Source organism: Lepisosteus platostomus, chromosome 9 (assembly GCF_059453375.1).
Source record: "Lepisosteus platostomus isolate fLepPlt1 chromosome 9, fLepPlt1.hap1, whole genome shotgun sequence".
Lineage (NCBI taxonomy): Eukaryota > Metazoa > Chordata > Actinopteri > Semionotiformes > Lepisosteidae > Lepisosteus > Lepisosteus platostomus.
This window is the reverse complement of record NC_142619.1, coordinates 6,997,345-7,024,751: the sequence shown is the minus strand read 5'-3', so window position 1 is coordinate 7,024,751 and position 27,407 is coordinate 6,997,345. Positions and strand designations below refer to the sequence as shown.

The 27,407-nt window shown below is 36.4% G+C and overlaps 1 protein-coding gene across 1 annotated transcript in view; it reads left to right on the top strand.

The window, feature by feature from the left end:
• Positions 1-27,407, top strand: part of kcnq1.2 (potassium voltage-gated channel, KQT-like subfamily, member 1.2) — a 286,806-nt gene that overhangs the window by 75,540 nt on the left and 183,859 nt on the right. Inside the window, exons 11-12 of the mRNA XM_088646719.1 lie at positions 9,412-9,526; positions 13,756-13,824. Coding sequence (XP_088502845.1) covers positions 9,412-9,526; positions 13,756-13,824 — 184 coding nt within the window. The remainder of the gene's footprint in view (positions 1-9,411; positions 9,527-13,755; positions 13,825-27,407) is intronic.

The following is a 27,407-nucleotide window of genomic DNA, read 5'->3' as shown; positions in this document are numbered from 1 at the left end:
ACATTGCTTATCTGTCTGGCTTCCTGTCTGAAAGTTTCTGAATGGACTTTCTCTGGCTCTCTTCTTTGGTTAGGCCTCTTGTTTTCATTGCCTAGCTTCCAAACCAACCTGTTTTTACAAGCAGGGAAGATATTAATAAGCCAGTTTTGTTTTTACAGCCGATAACCCCTTTTGCTGAATGAAAACTGGAGGATGTACTGGTTGCTTTTCTCTCCTCTTGTTTCACTCTTTTCAGAAAGCCACGGCCCAGCATAACTTATGCTTCCTGACTCAACTGTGTAAAACAAACTTTATTAAAAATCCAAAGACTATTCTTTGCTGGGGTGAAAATAATCGCTCAAAATGTTTCAGTTCCTCTGCTAAACAACGGACGTGCTTCAGTCTACTTTTAAAGGGAATCTGGGCGCGTTCTTTCAGAAGTACTGCATTCCGCTTTCGTAGTAATTCAGTGTCTGAATTGAACAATTCTATTTTAATTTGCCTTGCTCATACTATATTTTAAGCTATGAAACATACCCATATACCAGGCCATTTAAGGTTAATTCTCTAATTAAATATTTGATTGTCCATTAGTTCTTGATGTGCTGATTTGTGTCTTCTCATTTCTTAACCATGTGTATGTTTTATCACTGTACGGCTTGTAAAAGATCACTCTTTTCATTATGCATTCATCTAAAATTTTCAGATACCCTTTTAGGTCGAAGCATAGTTAATCAGATTATGGCACATTATATACTTTACACGTTCTGATTTATAATTTGCAGTGCTCACCTTCACCTGTTTGCAATCACATTTTTACGGATTTTGTTTCTCACCCCAGAAATATTTCCTGCTGCTTCTCCTCTACGTTTCCTCCCAATGGACATGAGCAGTAAAATCATGAAATAGTACAAGCACAATGTGACAAAGACACAAACGTGTCTGCACCAGAGCTCTCTAAGCCTTTACTGCACATCTAACCAACATCATTAACCCAAGTTGTAGAAAGTACCATATAATTAATATCAAGACATGCTAGAACCTAATGAAACCAGGGAAGGGATTGTTGAGGTTTTCAACAAAGTACTAGCATTGTTTTAGCAGCTGTGAATTCAGCTGTCCATATCTACGTACTTCTGCTGCACTGAATGACCAGTGTTGGAGTCTTTGTTTTAAAAGTGCCAACTGCCAGCAAGCAATTGTGTCTTAGAAACAGAATTGCACAAGGTACAGTACTAAGCCCAAATGGCATTACCACATGAAAATGAAGGAAAATATACTCTTTGTGGGGAAAAGTTAAATGAATCATTGTAGGGGTGGCATGATGACAGGATGTGAGGAAGCAATGCTAGCCAGTACTGGGTTCAATTCTGGGGGTGCTTGGAGTTTCTGGTCTCATTTTGTCCTCCCTCAGTCCAAAGACATACTGGTAGGTTCCTTAGCTTGTGTCTGTGTGTGTTCTATGATGGACTGGCGACCTGTCCAGGACGTATCCCAGGCTGCTCAGTGACCTTGTATTAGTTAAGGTGGTTAGAAAATGGATGACTCATTCAACAGGATTTTTAAACATTTAAATCGTCTCAGGAAATATTATCTACAATATACTAATCTAAGCCTTATCCCAAATACTAACAGTTGCTAAAGATTTGTATGAAAAAAATATATATATTCAGTATATTTGAAGCTAATCCTTCTTTGGTCCTGAAATCTAGTAGATGTGAGTATGAAGAAAGCCTTGTCCCTTGTCCCTAGGCCATAGAGCTGTATGCATGCATTATTAAATGGAGATCTGTAAGTCATTTGTTAGAATGTGCATCCCTTTGTTCTTTCAATTTAGAAAACGGAAAGCAACATACTGTACCTAAGGAGTTTATGATTATGGAAAACATGTGAATTGGGATGGCATGCCTGGCATTTTGTGAACATTCCTATTAAATGGCAAGATGTAATTATAGGGCCAAAATTCCATCTATGTTTTAGGATAACAAAATTAACATTTTAAATTCTACATGGGGAGACCAGGACAAGACTTTCCTGAAGTGGATGCTAAGATAAAGAACTGTCAGGTTTATTCTAAACTGGCTACGAAGAACGTAAAAATGTTGTTTGGCAGCATCTTCAATGTTTTACTCAGCAGACTAAATTTGAATGTCAGCATTCATTTTTATACTGTATGTGGTCATTTCCCCTTTCCCTATTGTGGACTACTGTGGCTCACGGATACAGATATCAGAGTTCCGTAAATTAAACCTGATGGCATTTCCAGAACTTAAACCAGCTGCAGATTGGAGCTGAATCAAAGAAAGGGTTAAAATCTGCACACTCCCTTCCCAGCCTCAGACTAGAAGATCTTTCAGGATCAATTAAGAAAAACCCATACAAGAAATTGAGAGGGTTGGCATTGTCTTACTTGTCTGCTTTCAGACCTGCAGAAAAAAAAACTGTTGAGGAAATTCCTTTTTGGGTGTTTTCATCCAACGTAGGGTGTTATTTCTTTCTTCTAGTACTTTGGTCCAAAAAGACCAAAGAGCATTGTGTTGGATGAAATGCTGATTTGCCCATATTGCTGTATACTTTCACTGATATGAGCTGATACATTCTAGCATCCAAATGACAAGAGAAAGGGATCATATAGCTAAAAAATCAAGCAAGAAAGTCCATTCATTTTTACAATGAAATTGCACATTTGAAAGGATGGACACACTTTTACAATTCACTCCAACCAGGCACTCACTTGATTAAAAAATTGTTTAAATGGATGGGGATGTCATGAGAAGATGAATAAAAATGAATAACTTAATATTTAAACCTTTTGACCAATCTGGCTTTTGAATCCAGGCCATGGTTATCTATGATAAAATGTAAAAGCAGTAATACAGATTTGTGTATTGACCCATGTTGTGTACTGAAATATTCAAATCATGGGTAGCAGATGAGTAAGGAGTCTTATACTGTACATTGTCTACATATGAACACATAACATCGCACAGAGAGATGTATTGCTGCCAGAAATAGGATGAAGAGTGTAAATTAATGGACTGGTTGAACTAGTGGATTCAGAGACCAAGCAAGCAGCATACAGTAGGTGAACAGGTAAAGGTTTATCCCATGCTGAAAGGAAAAGAAACCCACTTCAGGTTTTTAGAAATAATACGATAAGAGGAATTTTCTAATTCTATACTCAAGGAAATGAGCTGTCATCCCATCCAGAAGCCACTGACACCTCTCAGTCATTGAAAACAGGCGTACTACTAATGGACTGAAAAAATTATCAAGCAGTGCCTTTCCGTAAGAATGGTGACTAAAGTGAATCAAATAATTACTGAGTTCTGTTCACTCAGGTAATTGATATGGAGCTAAATTAGGAGTGTAACCTACTGTACAGCATATTGCAATCAGATAGTAGGAGCTAGTCAACATAGAAGAGGTAGAATTATTTTAACAAAAATCAGAAACAACAGTAAAGGACACACTCAGAGCATATGATATGACGTGTTTAGATGTCCAGAAGGATTTTACAAAACTTTGTAATAGATTAATTCTCAAAGTTGAAGCATTTGTCATTCAAGGAAAGATTTAGAACTGGCTAACTGAAAACAAGGGTAGAAAAGATAAGGAGTGAATGTTGGGGGTGATGTAATATATGGATTATCATAAGGATCTAGGTTCTGGTATATTTAGTAAAACATCAAGTTTATGGATGATACCAAAGGAGTTTTGTCGGAGAAAGAAATTGTTCCTTTATTTTTGACTAAACGGTTCATAATGAGTTCAGGCCAATTGATGATGGACACACACAGGTGGAAAAGACACCATATCAAGCAACTCCCTACTGTGGGTGATTTTCTTCTGCTTTAGTTCATTTGGTTATATTTGGATATATACAGTAGGTGATTGACTGCTGACATGGGTCATTACAGCATTATTTACAACAAGAACTAAGAGATAATTCTAGAGTACAATCTGTCTAGCATTAAAAAGAAAAAAGTTATCTGGAGGAGAATGTAAATACACAATATACTGTATCTACCACACTTGCATCAAACACTTCTTTAATGGTGTGGATAGCACACTAGGCATTCTTCTGCTTTGACTTGGATCTGTTGGGGATGGTACTGTAGTATATGATTTATGACATCATTCAAATCTGCACACACAACCACAGTAACCTCAGTGAGTTCCAACATGGACATGGTCACCAGCTTTTGTTTTCACGAATGCAATGAACACAAAAATGTAAAAATTAATTTGCAGCACAGAGTTGTTTTGTTCAATGCAAATTAAGAAGCAAGCACATATTTATTAGTAAATTTACATTTTGTGTTTTGAGACTGTATCTTAGCAAGATCTTTTTTTTCTTAACTTAATGGATCTAATGAATTAGCTCAGATTATGAGAAGTTACCTCGCATGCACTCCAGGAGTCAATAGAAACATTTGTCATAGGAATCAGAGATCAAATCTAATCTCAGGAATTCTATATTATGTGATAATATGTTGAGTGATTCCTGTCTTGCATCTGTTGCTTGCCAGAATAGGCTCCAGGTACTCTGTAGACCTGTATTGGATAAGGTGGTTAGAGAGTGGATACATTGACAGGGTGTTGAGTGAATATACAAAGCAGTACTGTAACTAGAAGAAAATAGAGATTAAAAGACAGAAATGAGTACTATGAATATCAGTCTCACCCAATTCCATGCCTACTCCTTGCTTCATTACAATCTTAGAGCATATATTACAGTATATGGTATATATTTAATATATACAGCAATTGACATTGAAACCTTCAAGGACTGTATTCACTATATATTTATTGGTTCGCATCAAAATATGTATGCAGAAATTAGAATTGTAGATTTGGCCAGGAGATCCTCAGGTCTTTTAATGTATGTTGATGTGTATGAATTCAGAATTCTAAATTTCATTTAAGATGAAACTTTCAGCGTTTTTCCTCTATCAATGTTTTTTTTTCCCCATTTCCTGTCAACTGATTATTTTCCTAATGCAGGAGCATGTTACCATTGCACTCTTCTGTTACCCAATTGAATGTTGCTGTTGTTTTTTTTAAATCGTTGAATCCCAGTGATTGCTTTCCAACACAATTGTTCTTTGTTTCTCTTTTCTGCCGTGTCTTTGTGCGCCTTTGGCTCTGCCTGTGCTGTCCGGGTTGTAAACAGGCCAACAGCTCTCCTGGTCTTCCTTAAGCCTTTACTCTGCAAGCTGTCCCTCCTTCCCAGGTACAACTCCAAAGTAGGCATTTTCAAAGTGGGCCTCATTGAAACAGTTTGTATCTCAGTTTTTAAGTCAAAGGGGATATAATAATATTAGTTCAGTGACTAATTTCACACTACCTGCAAGAACGTTATGTATTGTATGGGGGACTGTTTGTCAAAAACAAGCATCCATTTTTCACTTTTTTCCCTGCAGGTCCCTTGTATTTTTTGACAGACTTCAAAAACATGACTATTGTTCTCCATAGTTATCCAGCTGCATGAAAAAAACATTTACTGTACACGTGTGCACATCTACACATGAAATAAATATTTAAATGTTTCAAAATCTAGACTTTTGAAAAAGATGTAGCTTTTAAATCCACATTTAGGTTAAATTCTAAACCTGTGTTTTTCAAAATATTGAAATCTAAAATCAGTTTTTTTATGCAAATAGCAATACACATTAATGAAGCAAATCAACAGCTCAGTATTTAATGTTTAAAGTTTCTGAGCTAAATATTCACATCTAAGCTTACAGTATATTGACAGTATATTTTAAGCTCTATTTATGCACCACACTAAAGCAATTTTTCCAATATTATTTTGTCTGAGTAAGTGATATTTACATAACTGTTGCTCGAGATCATCTGAAAATTGAGACGATCTTTGGTTACATGCATCAATTCCTTGATTTTACCATTTCCGTCATTTGAGAATTGTTCATATCATGCACATTTCATATCATGACAGAATGTTCTACCATGTGGAGATTATTAGGCACAAGAGCACATACTGTACATTTTTGTATAAATCTGAGGGGATAAAGTATACCAAGCAAGAAGCTGTGGTAACATCTTGATTTTGTTAATTTTGAAGTTACTGGATTCCCATATACATGTATGTAAGAAACGAACACCATGATTTACAGGATAATATGCTTTTTTATCTGTAACTAAACAAGAAATGTATAATATATTAATATACTGTATGCATTCTTAGAAAGAAATGATTTTGGATATGGATTAAATGTTTTTGTGTTGCTTTGAATATATGAGATTTGCACCCCTTATCATGAGAACAATGCCTTTGTGCCATTGATACATTGGAATAATACCTTACTGTAGATCTGCTCATTATTTACAGTGAATGATCAAGTTCTGGTGTCCCATTTGCTTTCTTTGTGGGTTCATCCAAATGTAACAGCCTTGTAGCATGACACCACACAACCTTAGACCACTGATGTAACAATGTCTGTCTTGCAGTGAGATTAGTTATGCTGTGCATGCCCTACTCACTGGACCTGTTCCCTGTTGACCAATGGGGCAATATGGCATTTAGGACTCAAATAACAGACACATATTGTACTTGTTTTGCTTTTGGAAGTGGGCACACACATTGCTAACCTGGAAATTTCACAGCAGGTCCCTTTTTTTTTACCAATGTGGTACAGCATAATGAATTTACATATATCTGGTCAACAAAAGTTAATTTTCTAAATTAGTCTTACAGTTTATATGTGATTCAAATTTTTTGATGTTCAGTATAGAATAGCATTTGGGTACCAACGATCCTCGATTTCCTTTTGTAAAATCTGGACAATGATTAATGTGGGCTCAATGCTGACAGGGTGATATACAGAAGTGGCTCCAGTCTTGGAGTCATATTGCATATTGTGAAGGCCTCTTACTGTGAAAGAGCTGGGGCTCTGGTAATCACATCCTCACTAGTAGTACAGGCAGAAGAAAAATAACCCATTAAGACCCCTTGGACCAAGGCTGCAGCAGAATGAGTCATTTGGGGTGTTCATGCCATGGGTTCAGAGCCTGTTCTCTCAGAATTTGTATGGAAGCTTGTGTGCAGTGCTTTCTCAAACAGTCAAGCATAGGCATTTCCCATCTCCAGCCCGCTGTCAAATCCGTGTGGAAACAAGAGAATTAAGATGGGACATGATAGTGATGTCTCTCCTTTCAGGAAGCAGGCTTAAAAGTAGTGATTTAATCGTAGTCTACTTCAATGAAATATAACTGGATAGCCATATCAAGAGGGATCACCCTTCTGCTGTGGAAAAAAAACAGAACACAGCGGTTCTCATCGACTGATTTATTCCATGCTACACCTTCATAGACCATAGACCGAGAGCCATTGTCCACACCATGACTGGCCAGAATGTGTTTATGGCCCAAGAGCTCCAGGGATATGAGATTCACATCGCCTCCCTCCGTCGAAACCCGATGAACTGGAGAAGACCAGCTCAAGGAACACGGTGGTGGCTCTAAAGCTTCTGCCAGGGAAAATCATAGGAAGAAAGTCAGATTTATGGAGTTGGATTTGACATAAAAAATAATCTACTTTATGAGTTGAATCAGTGTCAGTATTGTAATCATATGGTACATGCTAGTCTACTTTATAATCAGATAATGAAACTAACGGCAATATTTGTGTCAGGTTAAATTAAACTGTTTGTAAAATCCCAAAGGAGGATGCACTTATTCTACCCATAAGCAAAGCAAAGGTTAGAAATGTCAACTTCAATTACTTTCTTCTCCTTATCACAAATGCCTTGTTTGGCAGAAAAAAAGTGTTCTGCCAGCACTAGAATCTGAAGGCGGATGGATCAGCTCACAAGCACAAAGCTATGTACTGTTAATGGAAAAGTGACCCAAACACGAAGCGGAAGAAGCTGGCCCACCCACAGCCAAAGGCAGAGCTTCAAAGGAGAACTGGACTTGAAGAACAGGTGGTGGACAGACAAGTCAAAGGAAAGGTTTCATCACCTGCCCAAATTCCCAAGGGCCAGTCCTTTTGAGGTGGCCTAAGGAAGATGAAGACCTGATCAGGGAAAGGGAAGCAGTTAATGCTTTTTCCAAGGAACATTTTGAGGATCTTTTCTATTAGCTATCCTCCATCATGATTAGTCTATTAAATTAAATCCCACATCACTAAGTTAGGGAGTAATGCGGGCCATTGAGCAATGAAAGGAACAGCAAAGCAGGAGGAAAGGATGGAATTATCACTGACCTTTTTAATCATTGTGGACAGGAACTAGCACTACACCTCCACACCATCCTCATACGAATATGGAATAAGGAGGAAATCTGATTAGCTAAAGGTAAAATCTCATCTGATATGGGTCACATGGTACAAAAAAGTCTAGTACCCATAATGAATTAGTACCTGGTGTGCCCACCATGAACTTGAACATAGGGATCTTGATGGAGTACCATAGTATGTGCCATAGTTCATTTATGAAAAGCAGTCAGTCATTAAAAAGATCAAACTGTTTGACGTTTCTCCTATATGAATGTGCTCTACAATAATCAATCAGAGAATAAAGGTTCATCTGAAAATGGATTTGCCCATATAAAGGAGCACCATCTGCAAGTTCACAATCTGCAGTCCTTTGGTGGTACTGAATCCCAATGAAGCCCTGCCTGAATCGGGCATTGGAAGCTCTGAGTCATGTGATGGCTGTAAACAGGGTTTACTTCCACAATGCCCAGTTTGTTTGCAACCATAGCTGTTGCTGTGCAGGAGTGATAAGGCTCCAAATGTAACAATCCCACATCTGAGTCATTACATGATTAATTGAGTCTGATAACAAATGCTGCTACATGGTGGACATTTATCATGCGTCCTGTTGTGACTTCATGTTGTAACATTCCTGAAGGCATTACTCTCAAAGCATATTGTCTCTCTGTCTTTCAGTGTATTCTGTTTGTGTTGCATTGTGACTGAATCAACTATTTACAGTATGGTTGCATGCACCACACTTTGTATGTGAAAACACATGTATAGATTTTTCTACCATATATTATTTTTGTGCTATTTCATACAAATGGCATACAAGTTTGAGTATTTTCTGCTGTTATATCTACATCTCTCAGACTATCATATCTCAAGAGCTCAAACAAGTGACGGTTTGCACTGTGTGATTCGAGACTGATGAGAGAGTGAGAAAGTGTTACAGTGTTGTAGAAGTGTATAGGTACAGTACATACTAATATTCTCAATTTTTGTAGATTTTTTAAACTTTATATAATATATAAAAGTGTATCACATTAATCTGTTCAAAAAGTATAATTCTGTAATTATATATTTTACAAAAAACCCTCATACTCATCATATCCAGCCATACTCATACTCATTTACTTATGACATGTTTTAGAAAGGTAATGTATTATTTTTTTTAATTTTCCCCCATCTTGTTTAAAATAATGCAGTCAAGAAACAACCTGAGGGTCCGCCTATTGATATCTCCCGGACAAACAGCTTTGTAGACGAGATGGACTTTGTTGGTGAAGACATCCCACTGCCTGTTGTGACTGATGCTTCCCAGTAAGTAAATGTTCTCGAGGTTTTAACATTCCCTCCATCGAGTGACTGGTGAGTCACATTAATTTGCAAGTCCCAAAAGATTTGAAAAACAAAAGCGGTATAAAATAGACACCTTGTTTTTCAAATCATCCAAAGGATTTCAAAACATTATTCAGTGAAGTTTATAAATTAAATTTGTAACAAAATTGAAATTAGGATCTATTTCAGCAAACAGAAGGGAATAAGACAATAAGGAGCTTATTCACAGAGTCAGAGAAAATATTATCCTTCTACTGAAACAGTAATATTTGTTAGTATGTATGCTTTTTAAATACTTATTAATCTTAGTATACAGTATAGCACTAGCAGAAGAGTGTAGAAAAATTCAAGGTGAATTAATAAACTATTATTATTCCCTATAACAGTAATTCATTTTTCTAGCATATTAATACAATATGCTAATTTGTCTTTGCATCTCTACTGTCTGCTGGGATGTATCTCTGTTTCAAGGTGGTAATAAACTGCAAATAAAGTGAAAATTTTATTAAGTGAATTATTAAAATTGTATCTACTTTACAGTATAACAACTCTGTAAAGATTGTTATATAGATTGTTTAGTGCAGATACTGCACATGAAACAGTATAATAACCAGAAGCAACTCAGCAAAAAATAATTTTTGGCTGGCAGGAGGTTGTTTTTGAAGATGTGGATAACTTTTAACATAATTATAAGACTTACAGTACTGTATGTTCACATTTATTGGATATGCCTTAAGAGTTTGTATAAAGTCTTGAATTCTGGAATGACAGCTTTGATTAACATGTGCTACAGATTAGCTCTTTCAGTTACTGAATAACACATGGACAATTTAAAGTGCACTGAAACATTGACTGTGGTGAGCTAGCTTTGTATAATATATTTTTACAGGCTAGAATACAGAGAACTCTATGCTTATGATTGTAAAAAACAAATGCTTTTTGGTGTTGTCTTATAACCTTTAGAATCATATAACTTTTTCTTCTTGACCTATTCGCTATATTATGAACAAATGTCTTGAGTCTTACCTGACCTGTTATATTTTATATTTGATTCAGTGATGGCTGGTTTCTGTCAGAAATTTCCAAAAATGATCAGTCTGAAAACATGACATTATCAGCACCCTTCCTGTGCAAAAGAAGTTTCTCTTAAAATTACTTTTAGATGGAAATTTGTGACAGATTGCAAAGTTCAAACTTATGCCCTGCGCTCATCTAATTTTAGTACTTGGAAATTTAAAAAGTTAAAAATTTTAAAAATTCTCAATGTCACACGACCATATTGCCCTGCTTACCCTGCAGGTGTCAAAGTTGATGGCCGCATGGTACTGTACACATTCACCTTAAAATGTGTAAAACAAACTGGCATTTTTGTGTTTGACAAGCTATAAACTATTTTTAGAATTGGGAAGAGATTCTATAGTAGGGCGACACTTCCAAAATCAACCGTGCACAAGACAAAGATACTTTACATATACTTTTATTCATATATTCAGTACAGTACTAGCTGCTATTTGGTCCCATTTCCTGCCTCTAAATGACCCAGAAAAGATGGTTTCTCTGGGTAGGAAATGAAAGAGGCAACATGAGGCAACATTAGCCAACATGTAGGCTACATATTGGAAACTGAATTATTGCATGTAAGCTCTTGTACTATGTAGTACCATGTTAGATATGTTTCATAATTATACAATACTTTTGTGGCAATACCTCAGGACATCATAGCCTTAGAATATGGTATTTTAGTGAAAAAGGATATTTGTAACTCAGTGATTAGTCATCTTCTCTGCTCTTAGTAATATTTTTGAAGTTATATTTCCATGCCAAACAATGACCTTGAAGTGAACCTAAATGATACTGCGATGAATGTATGTACGTACAGTACTGTATGTTTGCGTAAAGTGCAATATAGAGAATTGTGTCATTTCCCCCCAAATCTTGTAATCAGAAACTATCATGTTTGGGAAATGTCTTCTTCTGGTAGACCCCCTTCTGACTTCTCAACTTGGTGTTTCTATAATGCTCTTGATTTCCCAATCGAGAGAGGGCCAAGAAAAAGCAGCAAGAGTGTGAAAAGGAAAATGAAACATGTTTCAGTGGCATTACCTGAAGATGTATGTCTTGTACAGTACTTTAAACAATCTGGTTAAAAAGAAGACCATTGAACATCTCTGAACTAGCATCACAGAAGTAGCATCTTTACTTTTGATTAACCGATTTCACAATTTACATGTATTTTTTTAATTATTGGTCATATGTATAGCATATCTGACATTCATAAAAGCAACACCTATTAGCAAGACACACGCTGTATCATGGAAAATGAAATAAAGCAGAAACGTTGACAAGCTTTGCTTGATCACATGCATTAAACATGATAAAATTAAAATGGTCAAAAAGCATACAGTATCTATTAATGTGTATACAGGTATTCTTCTCTTCACATAATTGCTTTGATTTGAGTAAAGCATCTTTGTGTCCTCAAGCTCTTTGGGCTCTTGGTCCTGTTTTGTTCAGTCGTTTCAGATAACCAACTTTATTTTGCTTCAGTTGCATCGTTGTCTTCATTTTCTAAGTGTTTGAGCTGTCAGACCACTTTTATTTTTTACAGGACCTCAAGTTAACTAGAACAAATATTAACTTTTATTTGCAGTGGATCATAAGAAGAATATTTTGAGCTCCCTGAAAGATGGATGTGAGCATCCTTTAACCTCCTTCCAGATTTGCACGCTGTGTTTTTCTTTTTTAAAACCTTTCAGGAGCATTTGTGCATGCTTAGTGTGAGCAGTGAAAGAAACCATAAGGTGATAAACACAGTTACACATCATATTCATATTGTAGGTGCTCTGATGTCCAGGCTGTACAAGCTACTGAAACAATGAGCGTGTTGGTCCTATTCTTTCCTAACCATTGACTTGCAGAGGGTGTATTAGTCAAGAAATAGAGTCCTGATTTCAAAACTCAACGTATCAATGTTTATTATTGTTCTTGGTAAATCACCAAGTGTAGGTGATCATTGCCCTGCATTCATTCTTTATATATTGGAGTACATTTTTTATATATCTTTATATATCTATCTGACATCTTTCAGGAAAATGCAACCCATAGACGCGTTTGAAGCATTCATATTCACAAAATGGTTTAAGGTTCATGGTCCTCTTCCAAACTCTTCCAAATTAAATAACCACAACATGCCATTATACAGTACATACAATGCATTACTAAAAACCTTATTTGATATGATCATCTCCATGCTACAAACAAGGGCATTGCTGCCCCAGAGAGCATTTAAGGAAGATCAAGGATAATGTCCAACTCGAAAACCAGTGTCAAACGAGACAAAATAAAAGAGCCTAATCACTCTCACTTTGAGCAGATGAGCTCACGAGATGGCATCATGCAAGACTTTTCAGAAACAAAAGTTAAAATGATGTGTGGGCCTTGAAACAAAGCTTAATGAGATTCTCAGGTCAATAAACTACTAATAATCAAAGAGATAAAAATTGTGGTCCCCACCTGTTTGGATTTTTTTTGTGTTAACATAATTGATAATTTGCTAAATATCAACATCTTTAAGTAAAATATCAGGAAATTAAGTCAATACCAGTTTGAGAAGTGTCATACTGATAAAACTATACATACTAAGTAAAAGAACAAACTGAACCACAGTTTTCAGTGCTGTAGGGTGAACTAATATTTCCATAGATCTTCTTCAAGAGAGGAGGAATACTTATTTAGCAAAATCATTTTTGTTTTGTACAAATGGTTTTCCATGCATTAATATCTTAAATGTACTCCATTTAAATTGGTCTGCATTCTTATTACACATAATGTTATCTTCCTATAGACTAATAACTTTTAAATGAGTAATGTGGGAAATGCAATTGAAACATTAAAATGGAAAAGGAAGCAATTACTGCAGGCTGTTGAGTTTTATTTTTCCATCTTGCAGCCTTCTTGTTACTTTTATTTTAATATTTTCAGTGCGGCATGTTCTTCTGCTGGCTAAAACTAACTTTTTACTTAACCAGTTCTTACCATGATGCTTCTCAATGCCTATTATCGAGGCAGAAGACAGAACTGTGAACCTCACCTTACCGATCATCTTATCCCAATGTATGCAAGGGTTTTCTGAATTCCACAAAGGGTCAGTAACTTTGCCATGTTCTTAACTGCGGGTTTTGTAAAGGAAGACAAATGCTTCTCTCTTACAGTCTGTTGACAAGTCCGTTCATGGCAAAGATCCAGGATTCACTCTCCACACAGCAGTTGAATTCGACAAGGTATTTGTTTGTTTTATTTCTTGTTTATCTTGGCTTACATCATCTGATGGCTTATCAAAAAAAGTGTCATTGCTTAAACATCTATTTATATCCCATTAGATTTGTAACAACATTAAATTACATAACCTTGTGTTGTATGTGTGCAAACCTTTCCCTGCAGTAAATTGAATATTCATTTTTTGGGCTTTGACATACAGTACTTCCCATGCCAAGCTGTGTGCTGCAGTATCAATTTCTGGGTTCCAGTTCACCATTTCTTTGAGAAGCTGGAGATAAAACCGTCTCAGTTCGTTTTCAATACTTCAGCCTCTTTCACACAAGTTTCCATCAGCAATGACATGCTACACAGTAATGAACTGAATATTTGGAGTCAGTGCTTCTGCTTGGCATTACTGCATCAGGTGTCAAAAAGAAATATTAGATGCCCTTTGCCAGATATCTAATATTTCTTGAGTAATGTCTGTCACGTTCAATATATTTGCTTGGAATATTAGAAGGAATATTTACCTATTGTTATTTAGAAAAAATGGTAACTGTGTCCTATGATATATTACAGTAAAGGCAAAGTGTAGGATGTAATTAAAAAGTTAATATAAGCTAGAACACCACAAAATACTGTAAGAATAAAAGGTTTAAATAATAAGGGATTCTTCTGGTTTGCAAGTGTTCCACAAAATGCAAAGGAATTAATATTGCTGTTATTGCAAGTACAATAAAATGGTGACAAAACTGGAAAAATTGTCAGCTTACCCTGAGGTTTCATGTACTCTAGTTGGTGACTGGATTTGAGAAGTTGGTGACGATGTACGACTCTGTGTGGTTAAGACAGGATAGCAAAAACTTGGAATCTGTTATTTTCATTGCAATTCAAGAAGCACTGGTAATAATAATAATAATAATAATAATTGCTTACACTTATATAGCACTTTTCTGGACACTCCACTCAAAGCGCTTTACATGTAATGGGGACTCCCCTCCACCACCACCAATGTGCAGCATCCACCTGGATGCTGCACCTGGGCACCCGATCCTCGCACTCCTCGATCGGCGTCGGGAAACTGGAACGGAGAGTGTAATGGCAGTCCATTAAAGGTCAAAGATCCTTGCTTTAAATTAGTGTGACAGTGTTACTACCCTGTATGATCAAGTGCCATGTTGAGTCAGATCTCTAGGTATCCGAGTCTAGATATGGATAATATAGCTTATCTTTTTTAGAAGGTCATTGTGTGCTTTGCATGGGGATACCAAATCATTTCAGTTTCTTTCTGTCAGAATATTTGATACTGCCCTGCACTTTTTGCTCAGTAACTGGTTTTATAAACAAAGGCAACAGAAGAGAGCAGATTAAAAGTGGATCCAACTTGTCACTCAGCTTTGCCTTTGTAACTGTAAACCACGCGCTGTATGAGCAAACATGTCAGTGAACACACCCACTCCTCTACTTTCAAACCAGCTTTTTTTGTTGTTTTATTAAGAACCATTTAACTTCACAGGGACATGAAAAGCAAGCCTTTCTGTTTGTTGTTTTGCAGACAGATGATGACACCATAATAGGAAGTCGAATTTATTTCTTTTATAATGTTGTATTAATAGTTACAACAGTTTTACGCTCTGTGTGTGGTTATGCCTGTTAATGACAGTAGGTGGCAGTGTTCTGTAAAAGAATACCTAAACGTATTGACGATTACTGAGAACAATTGGGGTTTCTGTTTTAAAAATGGTCCTCACAAGTCAAATTAAATGTTGATAATATAAAATAAGCTACCTCACCTTTGAGTATAATCCACGACCAGCCATTTTTCACAAAGCCTGAAGATGACAAGATTATGGGTTGCTTTTCAACATTTAATTTGACTTGTGAGGAATATTTTTTAAACTCATTTGAATTTCAGAACTGAAGTGAATCGAAGCAGATCCCATTGCTGCTGTGCAACTAAATTTAGGTTATTATACAGCTTTACCAGAGGAAACAATTATAAGCCATTTGACTATTAAAATACTTTAGATCGAAATATACTGTTTACCTCTTTTTCCTTCATAAATCTAGATATCAACTAGTACTTGAAATATTTGTGGGCATCACTGAGAACACAACCTTCATGGTTGTAGTCACTGCATGCTGTGTTGAATTGTGGACTTCATCATGTACTGTAGCTTTATAGATGTGCATGTAGTTTGGTCTTGAGATGGATCATGACCGCTTTTGCCAGGACAGACAAGATGCTATTGTTATCTCAACATAACATTCAACATTCACAATCCATTTGTAAAAATACTGGATGTGAACTGCAAATCTTCTATGAAGAAAGTGTTATCTTTAAAGATCAAATATGAAAAATACATGGGTACGGTTTGTCTTCCAAATGAGTCTAAATGAATAGTTAAAATATTCCCCTTTTTACCTGCTTTAATCCCTTTCTTCTTTCGGCAGTGATTGTATAAAAAGCGACATACTGTAAGATAAAGATAGGGATATTTTCTGCTTTTTATTGCATTGCGGCAAGGAACATTTTAACAGAATCTTCCAAATCTATTTTTTATCATTACTTTCCCACAAAAGAAAATTGACCACTAATCGTATTTTGTACCATTAAAAACCGATTATTCTTTGATTAACAAGTGAAGTAAAAGGAATTGTTCTGTAAAGGGCAAACTGTATTACAATTGGGGAAAAAAATCATATTAAGATGCTTTTATAACTAAGTTTGGTCTCATTGTTTTGATATTTAGAAAATGTAATCCATATGAGGCCTCATTAATTTTACAGGTTTTGGCACTGATTTAAACTATTATGAGGTATGTTTCGCAACACTGCTAACGCACTGTCAAAAAAAGATATTGAATTTTTAGCCCATAAAAGGCGTGAAACACATCCATTCTATTAAATCACTCCAGAAACTGTTGTCAAATATAACAGCCTAGAACTACTTCAATTTATTTGTTTCTGAAGGCTAGAAGTCAACTGGGAACAACAAACAACATCATTGATAAGCACTTTTAAAATTGTTCCCGTCTCTAAAAATAAAGAATGCTGATGTGGCACGGGACTCTGCTGGGATGTAGCTGTGACAGCAGTTTAGATTTCAGAGAAATATAAACAACTAAATGAAATGCATTCTCCCTGGATCCACAGACATCGAACTATACAGTAACCACTGACTTTCATTTGACTGCTGTGCCCTCTTGTACTAGCACGATACTACTGTATTCCTACAGCATGCAACAATTTATACTCTGTATGATCTTACTCTGTCTGTCTTTTGTCTATTCTGTTTCACATCGCTTTCCCTATTAATCTGGTTACAGATCCATAACATCATGCAGCTGTATATGAATAGCCAGATAACCCTAACCTTAATTCTAATTTATTTCCTAAGCCTAGTTCTACTTACTGTATGATCCTCGTTCTAACCACCATCCAAATCTAAACCCTAATTCTTCAGCGGCATGGAAGATATTAACGATAGTTTTTACTTTTCAGATACTCCAGGAGAAGTTTTAAATTGATAGTAGATCAGTAAACTGTATCATCCAACTCCACCAGAATAAGATTCCAAGGATCCTGTTGCCACAGTGCTCCTATTGATATCAAATCATTAATTTGCTGTTTTAATTCCAATTGCGTTTTTTACTCTAAATTGGGGAGCCACATTTCAACACATTGAATATTTAAAAAACAAAAAACAAACCACAGTTGTGACTGATTGCAGTTTCCTTATCTTTTTAGCCAAGAAGATGAGAATAACAAATTATTATAACCGGTGTATAACCAGGGTGTTGTTATAACTGGTCATACTGGCCTTTTGTGACGGTGATTTTCAAAACATAGAAAAATAACTTTTTACCTTTTTTATTGTCGTACAGTGACAAACAAAATGAACATGCTTGCTTTTCTATCTGAAGAAAAGTATTTTTATACTAACTGCTGTATTGTTTCTAACTATTTTTGTTAGCAAAGACCAGGACTGTAGTACTGTATAAGATCATCATATCGCAAATGGAAGTCTCTCTAATCCATGATATTTGCCCATGGAAAGGATGCACGACTCTGTACACTGAGGAAATGTTAAGTGAGCAGAGTAATGTTTATTCTGGAGTCACATTAATTCCAGCAGTTTCTGCAGGATATGAAAGCATCCATAAAAATAAGTCTGATGCAGTTCAAGTGAGATGTTCTGACAGATTAGACATCAAACGGATTTGTTCACTTTGCCTTCAGACGTGCGCTGGATTTGCCAAAGGAGGAAATGAAACAGAGAACGATTTTATTAGATTTTTGTTTTCATTCACTGGGCAGTACCAAAATATCAGAGAAACAATCATTTGTATTAACTGGTTGTAGATAAAATACAAGGATGGGGAGCACTGAAATCCTGTTTTAATGATATTTGAACCTTTTCTAAACATGATCAGAGTCAAGAGATCTTCTCGTGACTTGGGGCATAGTCACTTCCTCCCACTTCATTGCAGATTTATGTTTACTTCATACTGCTTTTAGATTTTCTGGTGACTTCTTAACACACTCATAAATGTCCGAGTGGGACGCCTGCAGCTCTGCTTTGTCGGCCTGCTAATTGGTTCCTGTGCTTCCAAGCTAGACTTAGGATTAATTGATGCCTACTCTCTGTCTACAGGGACTTCAAGAAAGGACCGTTCACTTCTTTTTATCACAAGCACAGTTCAACTCGAGGAGTTGTTCACCCTGCAGGAACTGTCAGTTGAAATGTCAGAGGTTGTAATGAACTGCTTGTGGCAATGCGGGTTTGAACTTAAAATTGGTTCGAGTTCTCAAAGTGGATGGTGCATTTAATAATAATAATAATAATAATAATAATAATAATAATAATAATAATAATAATAATAATAATAATAATAATAAACTTTATTTTATATAACTCCTTTACAGAAAAACAAGATACACTACAAAGTGGGATTGAAATAGCAGAATTAAACTGTTACACTGAGGGTTTGAAACACTGAAGGAAAGCAAAAGGGAGAGGTTCAGAACCAGCTGAGTAAAACCCTTCTAAAGAGGGCTTCTAATTAGCTCAGGGAAGGTGACTCTCTAACATCCTTAGGCATAGAATTCCAGAGCTTTGGAGCACAACAGGAAAAGGCCCTGTCACCCTTAGAGTGTAGACAGGCTTGGGGGACAGACAGGAGACCAAAAATAGATAAACCTATAAATACTGTGCAAGTAAAACAATAATGTTTGTTATTTTTGATGGGGGGTGAAGGCAGAGAGTAGTAGTTATGGCTCTGGACAAACTGGAGGATTGAAGTGCTGTAGTTCCCCTGTGCAAAGTAAAGTACAGGTACAGTACAGTGGGCACCATTACTGCAGGTGGGGATACACTAGATCAACATTACATTAAACTTGCATAAACTCAAGTCCTGCTTGCACTTGCTGGTAAAAGTTATAAGCAAAAAAAAGGATCTGCCCATTAATGTATACATAAGCGAACCATTAAAGCTTGCAGCAGTATGAAAATTAAATTCAGCAAGTAGAATTTGCAGTGGATTAGGATTTATTCACCCTTTCTATCCACTGCAGTTGACCGTAACAGAATCACTGAAATCTGATATTGTTAAACTTCACCTCTGTTCCCAAAGGGGACTTGAATAGTGTAGCTCCGTCATTCGACAATCCCCCCCCCCCCCCCCAAAAATAAATTGGAACTGGATAAGAAAATACAGGTTTAATGCTAATATGTCTCTGTACTAGTTATTTAAATGTTCTGAGAATAAGGAAAGGGTACACAGTGGCTCAGTGGTGGTTACTGCAGCCACATCAGATTGGTTCTTTGTTGATTCTGTGCTGGGGGACCTTTGGAGTGGAGTTTGCATGATCTCCTCATGATCGTGTGGTTTTCCTGTGAGTGTATTGCTTTTCTCTGGCATCTGATTGACTGGTATCTCGAAATTACCCTGCCAGAGAAGGCATTTCTTACAGTACATTTCTTAAAATTTAGTGTATATCAAAAAATATGCCGAGAATATGAAAAGGGTAATAAGTTACTCAAGATTCAAGAAGATATGAGGAAATTGAGACACATGATGGTTTTGGGGGGAGTGGGGTGGGATTGATGATAATCGCTTTGAAAACCGCTATCTCTTAGACATTTTTATGTCCCGATAGATGACTCAGTATGTGCCGGTTTTGTTTCCACACGACAGCTATGATTTTTTTTTTTATTTGGCAGCATTTCACAGGATTGTGCCATGATGTGATTATTTCAGTGTTTCTCTCTGCTGCTCTTTGTGGATTTCACAAAATAATGCAACAGTTGTACTTTAGGTTGGATCAAAATGTATTTAAATGAATTGTGCTCTCGAGTGGAATGTGGCATGAATACTTGTTTAATTATTTTAAATATCTGCAAAACAAGGGAATGGTTTTGTAGAGGAAGTAGATTTTAAAAAGGCCAGCATTCTTACCCCACGTTTTAAAGCAGTTATTTATAGTTGGGTCGACGTGAAGAATTTTGAGATAAAATACATTCCATATTTTGGACTGTTATATTGAGTCTTCTGAATGTGGAATTTTAACGTTTATCATAGACCTCCAAAATAAATATTTGAACTATGTGATTTACTGTTATTTTCATTTAAAGCATGACCTAGAGCTTTGTGGAGTATCAGAAAAAGCACTTGGCTGGCGTGTTTTGGAATAGTTTGTGGCCTAAATGCACTATCAGTAAAAAAGTATTTGACTTTTTAAGGTGTGGTGCTTGCAGTGGACTGATGGGTTGAGTGGCTAGGAGTGTTCAGTCAATGGTCTTAAGTGGATTCTAAGTAATCCAAAGCATGTTTTCTACTACAGTACAGTATATTGCTTAATGTAAAATTTAAATGCTTTGCTGAGAGTCCTTTATGTCTTTTTTTTGTTTGTTTTTTTACATCCTTTTAGTAGTTACTCGTACACACTGGAAAAATAAAGAACTGTTTGTTGTTGTTTTTTTACTTTTGTACTTTATGTTCAAAGAAGTACCTTACATCAGTTCAAATCCTTTGACTTGAAGTTTCATCAAATGAAGAAATTTGAGGTCAACCCAAAAAAAAAAAAACGGGGAACACCAGGGGAACTGGTTTAACAAACATTTAACATTTAACAAATTTTGTCACAAATTGACTGCAGATCAAGCTGTTTTTATTGTAGCATAGCTCAAGACAGGCTTGAGCTTGGAATAGCTCTAGAGCACATCTTTTTTTAACCTGATTTTTGTTTTCTTTTTGATTCTTTGATGACTTTGTTTAATAACCGCTTTTATTAGGAGTTTTATTGTGCCAGAAAATGATAAATCTCAAAAACACAGTCGCAGGAGACTGGTGTTGAAGGCAAGAATACAGTACATGAAGTGAAGTTATCATAAACAACTGTGTGTAGCTGTGAGCAGATGCAATGATTAAAGCAGGAAAAGAGAGGGTTAGGGAAGCAATAAAAAGAGAGCGAGAGAGTATTGTGACGTGGAATCTGTTGGCCTCTGTCTTCTTTCATAAAAAAATTAAGAACTATTTTCACAAAGTAGTGATATGTACTGTATGTGAGGAGCTGGTCTCTGTTCCAAACAAGAACTTCACATTTTACTTCTTAGGTAGAAGAACACACTTGTCATAGCTCATTAACTGTCTACTACTATTTAGTGGACAGGCTTGGGCTCATCTGGGACAAAGACACTGGAATGTCTTATTAACATCTACAGTCCATAAGACTATTTTAGGTCCAAAACATTGCAGTCACTTAGTGACAAATCTGTCGCTTAAGGTCTATAATCTCTTTGATTGGATGTTTTTTTTTTTTCAAAATAAGTCCTATGGCCATGGATTGGCATCCCATTCAGTGTGTATCCCACCTTGCACCTCTTGCTTCTCTTGCCAGTACAGGCTCCAGCTCCCCCACCACCCTGAATTGAAAGAAGCAGTCAGGAAATGGATGGATGGATGAGTCCTGTGGCCATTCAAATTGTTTTGTTTTCCTGAGGACCGACAAAACTCAGCTTGGTCTGAGAAGCATAAGGAGGTAGATGGCAAACAATCATTCAAGGCTCAGTGACTTCCAAATGAGCCTTAAATGAAGGTTGGCAACTGTTTTATTATATAAAAGTGCCAGACTAAAGTATTTAAATGACACTCCATAGAAAATAAAAAAAGTAAATTTGTGCATCAGTATTTGTTGAAGTAAAGAAAAGCCTCCTCTTGTTCATAAATCTTGTATGCGAATACTCACAGCTCCCCGGGATTCAGTCACTGCTACCGCCAATCTCAGTTTATGTAATTATATGACTGGGATGAGAATTTTCTCTAGTGGAATCATTCAACTGGCATTAGAGTCGACAGGGGATCTTTTGGTGAACGATGTGCCACACCTCCAGTACTTGCAGCATTTCAAATGACAAAGGGCTCTACAAATGGGCATTGGAGGAGCTGGGCAAGTCCTCGCATTTTATTCTCACATGCCACCGAGCCTATTCCTAAATCCACTGTCAATGTTAGCTTGACATGGTACAGTGTGTCATAAAAAAAGGGACAGTTCCACATATTTTTGAAATTATTTGTCAAGAAAGAACAATAAGGTGAAAAAACAAGTTAACTCAATAGGTATCTACTGTAAAAGTATCCGACCAGCTATAGGTTTTAGGGGCCAGCTAGAGAGTTGATTCAAATGAATTGAGGAGTTGTCTGTAAGAGGAATGTCATTGTGTCAGTTGCACAGTCACTCCCAGAAAGCACATTTGTTACAGCACACCAAGGAGCACTCTCCTGTGACAGAGCGGGTCAAGAAGAATCTACATCAGGAACACCTGGTATAATGTAGTGTTGCTCACAAGCTAAGTGGGCGGTTTAAATGGAATAGCTGACATGTTTAAGGGAAAAAGAAAATACATGGATCAAGTTACTGTCTTGGCTGATCCCAACTTTGTCATAAATTTAATGGTTTATCTGTTTCAGTTCACTTACAGAGCACATGATATGGTGTATTTAGATTTTCAGAAGACCTTTGATAATCTTCACCAGAAAAGATTTACAGTATTCTTAACTTGCAGGCAGAAGGCATTCAGTGAAATGTGTGCAATTGTATTCAGAACTGGTACTGAAAACCTAGCAAGTAAAACTTGAGAGCTACAAATTAATAGGAATCTGGTGTGGATCAGACATACTGTAATGTAAGTCATAACTATGGGAGGCAAAGGCTTAAGAATTGTTTTTGGATAATGTACGTTGTAATAAGAAAATTACTAAATAATTTTTACTTAAATAACCGAGCTGATATAACTAGAAGAGTACTTCAGGACTAGACTAAATAAGTATTCTGGTTAGTCCCAATTGAACTAAGAGCTATCAGATTATACCTTGGTGTATCTTAATTACAAAACCAGGTAATGTTGATGATGTAAATTACTAAATTAAATTGTGGAATAAGTAGGATGATACATACCATATACAGTTGTTGGTAGCTGCAAGTAATAGGTTTATTCCATGCTGAAAAGAGATGAAAGAAAACACACTCACACCTGAATAAGGCTCCACAGCCAAAACGTTGCGATTTCAGCATGGAATAAACAAAAAGTATTACTTGTATACAGTATATACTGATTTGAGAATTTTTTAAAACATTTGGTGGAAGTGACAAATTTCAAACATAACAAGGCATAAATAGCTGTAGAGCAAGGAAACAATATGTTTTTCAAACATCTGGTTTCTAAAAGTACTGTGACAATTAATTTAGAAAAAGGCCCACAATGAGATTTGGGAGATTTAATCCCGGTGCTGCATAAAAAAAGAGGCACAAATTTGAGCACATAAGCAGAAGAGCTTAATCCTGTAAACAAAATGAGCAAAGAGGAGCCAGTTTTATTGCAAGCCTTTCATTCCCCCTTCTTTATTAACCCTGCTTCTGTTTTTTACAGGGCTGCTCTTAAACCGCAAGAGGTAATATATTTCCAGCCTAGCGAGATCCTAAGCTAACAAACTGATGAGGCAGCTTTGGCAGCAGAATCTGTTCTTTCCCCGGTACAGATCGTTCCGTACCGCGACAAGTCTTACAAAAATCAAAAGCGGAAAAGAAAAATAAACACAGGAAGCCACTGTTTTTGCAACATGCCGTGCACAGAGCTGGATGATGTCACTTTTTTGGGGGAATAATGGTGAAATTAGCAATGTGTTTATTTGACTTTTGCTTAAGCACTATTAACAATTACAGTACAAAATGAGTGTAGCTGGAGAGCTGAGGAGTCTTAAAAAAAAGGGATTTTCGTCACCCTTTGTGTGCGGTTCATTTTAAGTAAAGTTCTGTGCATAAGATAATTGCAATATCTATGCTCTTTACTTCCTTTTAGAATCATTGTATTGTGGTTTTGACATTAAAATGACTTATTTTTGGTTTTTTTCTTCAGGCAGGATGGTCTTAGAGCAGATACAGATACAGCAGATGCTAAAACTTGCTTTGTAATCACCCCCCGACCTTTGATGGGAGTGTCATTGTTCAGCAATCTATCTTGTTTACAAATGTTTAACATGTAAATAACTCGAGAATTGCTAATATTACTGTTACAAATTGGAGTTGAAATGGGTATTTTAGTTATTAGACTTTGTGCCTTTTTTAAAATACGGGTGTCTTTTCAATAGCGGTCAAGTGTGTCGTTGGTGAGATGCATCAGCCAATCTCCTGGCATCGCTGTTGCTGTGGTTTGCCATTAGTCTGGCAGGGTGATATCCTGGGATTTTAGCATTCAAGTTCTCATTCACTGACAAAGCTGGGCAGAGCGGAAAGGGAGCTGGACATTCTGGTGGCATTACTCAGTAGACATACTGAGACAAACCCTTTTTTTTTCATTTCTGCATTTAAAACTGAAGCATGCTAAATAAAAGCTCCAATAGGAGATGACAATGTGACCCATGTAGCACCCTTAGGGTGACATGGACTGCATTTTGTGCCAAAGCTGTGGGCACACATTACTGAGAAGTAAAAAGTACATGAGCTATTTAGAAAAAAGATCACTTGAATGAACAGTAAATACTGAACAGAGGTCAGCCTTTTACCAAAAGTGTTGGTAACATGAATAGTTAATGAACACAAATAACGAGGCATGTTTATATAATGGTCTGAGAGTAAAAAAAAAGGTTTAAAACTTCAACTGAATTTGGGTTTGGTGGTTGTTTTTAGTATTGGTATGCAATATTGTCCCCTTTCAAAGATATATGTGCATTACGGGAGTCTTTAAATGCCGTTAAAAATAATTCCTGGTGGATGACACATTTTTTGGATTGTAATCCAATGGTTTAAGGATTGAGCTGGAACCGTGAAGAGGAAAGTGCAAAATAGTTTTTTTTTGCTCATTCAGAATTATGCTCGGTAGAGCTGTTTGTTCAAAACACCCGTATAACTAAACGCTTTCTTCATGGTTTTGATTTCCAGTTTTGGATGGGGAAAAAAAACAAGCAATTCCGGGAACACCTGAGTTTTTTATTCATCTGCATAACTTGTACTCTTAATTTGTCTCATAAACTAATTGGGCGTTCAGATCCATTTCAGACAGCTATGCTGAGCCTTCATGTGGCCCATTAAATTTATTCAGGTGTAACCACAGCAGGAATGCCTCTGATGTAGCTGTTCCATTGCTGGGTGCCTGGAATTCCCTTCGAACATCCGTCTGAGAGCTACACAGCTCAGTGAGTGAACTGTTTTAACATTTAACATTCTTGAAAAGAGTAGGGGTGTTACTCCGGTGTTCTAGCCAAAATTTTCCCTGGCTTTTACCGATTTTGGCTTCCTAATAATCGTCGTCTATGAATTGGCTTCACTTCTCCTCCCCACTGATAAGGTAATGTGTGGTGAGTGCACTGGTGGCCTTGGGCTGCCATCACATCATCCAGGTGGGGGCTACACACTGAGTGCAGTGTCCAGGAAAACACTCTGTAAGTGTAAGGATGATTATTTTGTAGAAACAGGAAATAAACTGAGGAATGTGAGTTTTCAGTGCGAATGAAACAGAATGAACAGTCATTTATCTCAACTGTCCTTGCTTACAGTAATGCTAAAACAGATACAGTATGTACACTTCTGGCTGTTTATTATTCTTTGTAGAGTTGACCAAACAGTTTGTAAATAGCGATAGCTCTTCCTAACCTTGTAGCTCTCAAGCATTTGACTGAAAAACATAATTTGGAAAATGTCAAGGTAAAATAGGCACCACTTTGTCCCACTATTCATTTTATTTTGCCTTTGTATGGACAGTCAAATGAGTACCTAATCAAAATAAGGCATTTAAATTTTAAGAATTTATGTTGCAGATTAGTTCTTAGTCTTTTTTTTTACATACTGTAAACGCATGTCTTCAGACAACAAATGGATGTCTCTACAACCAAGTAAGTTGTGGCTGAGAAATTTCAGATAGCATTACTCTTTACAAACGTGTTTTATACTGATCAACATTCACTCTCAATGCAGGGCAGAGGAGAACCGCAATTCTGCTGTAGTGATATGCTTTCTTGTACTGTATTGTACTTGTATTTGTATTTCAAAGATATTTATAAAAATATTATAAAATACTTCATCTTTAACACTTGCAAACTATAAAACACTGGACATAATAACAATGTAAGTATTATTATGCTTAAATTATTATTAAATTAAATATTTTTGTCCTTCCATGCTGAAAGGAGAATAAGAGACACAATGTTTCTTTTAGTATCGGTAATAACTGATGATACACCTTCTTTAGGTGCAATAATTGATAACACAGGTGGTATGCTGGTGTAGTGATTAGAATTTCTGCATCACTAAGCCCTGGGTTCAAGTCCTGGAGTGCTATTTGTGTGGAGTTTGTATGTTCTCCCCAGGTTTCACTTGGTTTTCTACCAGGTGTTCCAGTTTCCGCCCGGAAAAAAACAAAAACAAAAGCAGACTGATAGGTTAACTGGCTCTGTGTCTTCCCTGCAATGGACTATTTTAGTCATAATTAACTACAGGCACAAGGTATGGTTTTCCAGACCATTATACTTAGTTATCCTTCTGTTACAAAAGCAGAATTTAGAGTCAATCCTCCTCAGTTATTATCAGCCAATGTCTAATTTTCCATCTGTGGCAAGCTGTAGCTGTTAGTTTAAAAACTCACATATCTGCAAAAGAAAAAGCAATATGAGCATGTTCAGACTGGACTCAGGTCAATGCTTATCACAGCTATGATGATTTTTTCTTCATTTATGGCCTTCTTGCTGAATAGATTAGAGGCTCTTGGTAATTACTGGGGCTGCCTTACTGTGTCATCTAACTTGTAGAATACACTCTGTTGACGTTTCTTTGTCACAGTTGTTGTTTGTTCAGAAGTTGGTTGCATCGGCCTTGGTCCACAAAGCTCTGGTCGTGATCCAAGTTTTCTACATTGCCGTTAGTCAGATTCAGAGGTATTTTACTTCTATTATTTTTTTATTATAATGCTAACCACCTTGCCACAGTGTTGCTCTCCACTCTGTATAGATATGTTTTTATTTGTAATACAGCATGTGCATATTTAGTGTATGCTATGAATTACATGCTGTAATTGTGTTTATGTAATATGTAGATAAATATTTACAATGTACAG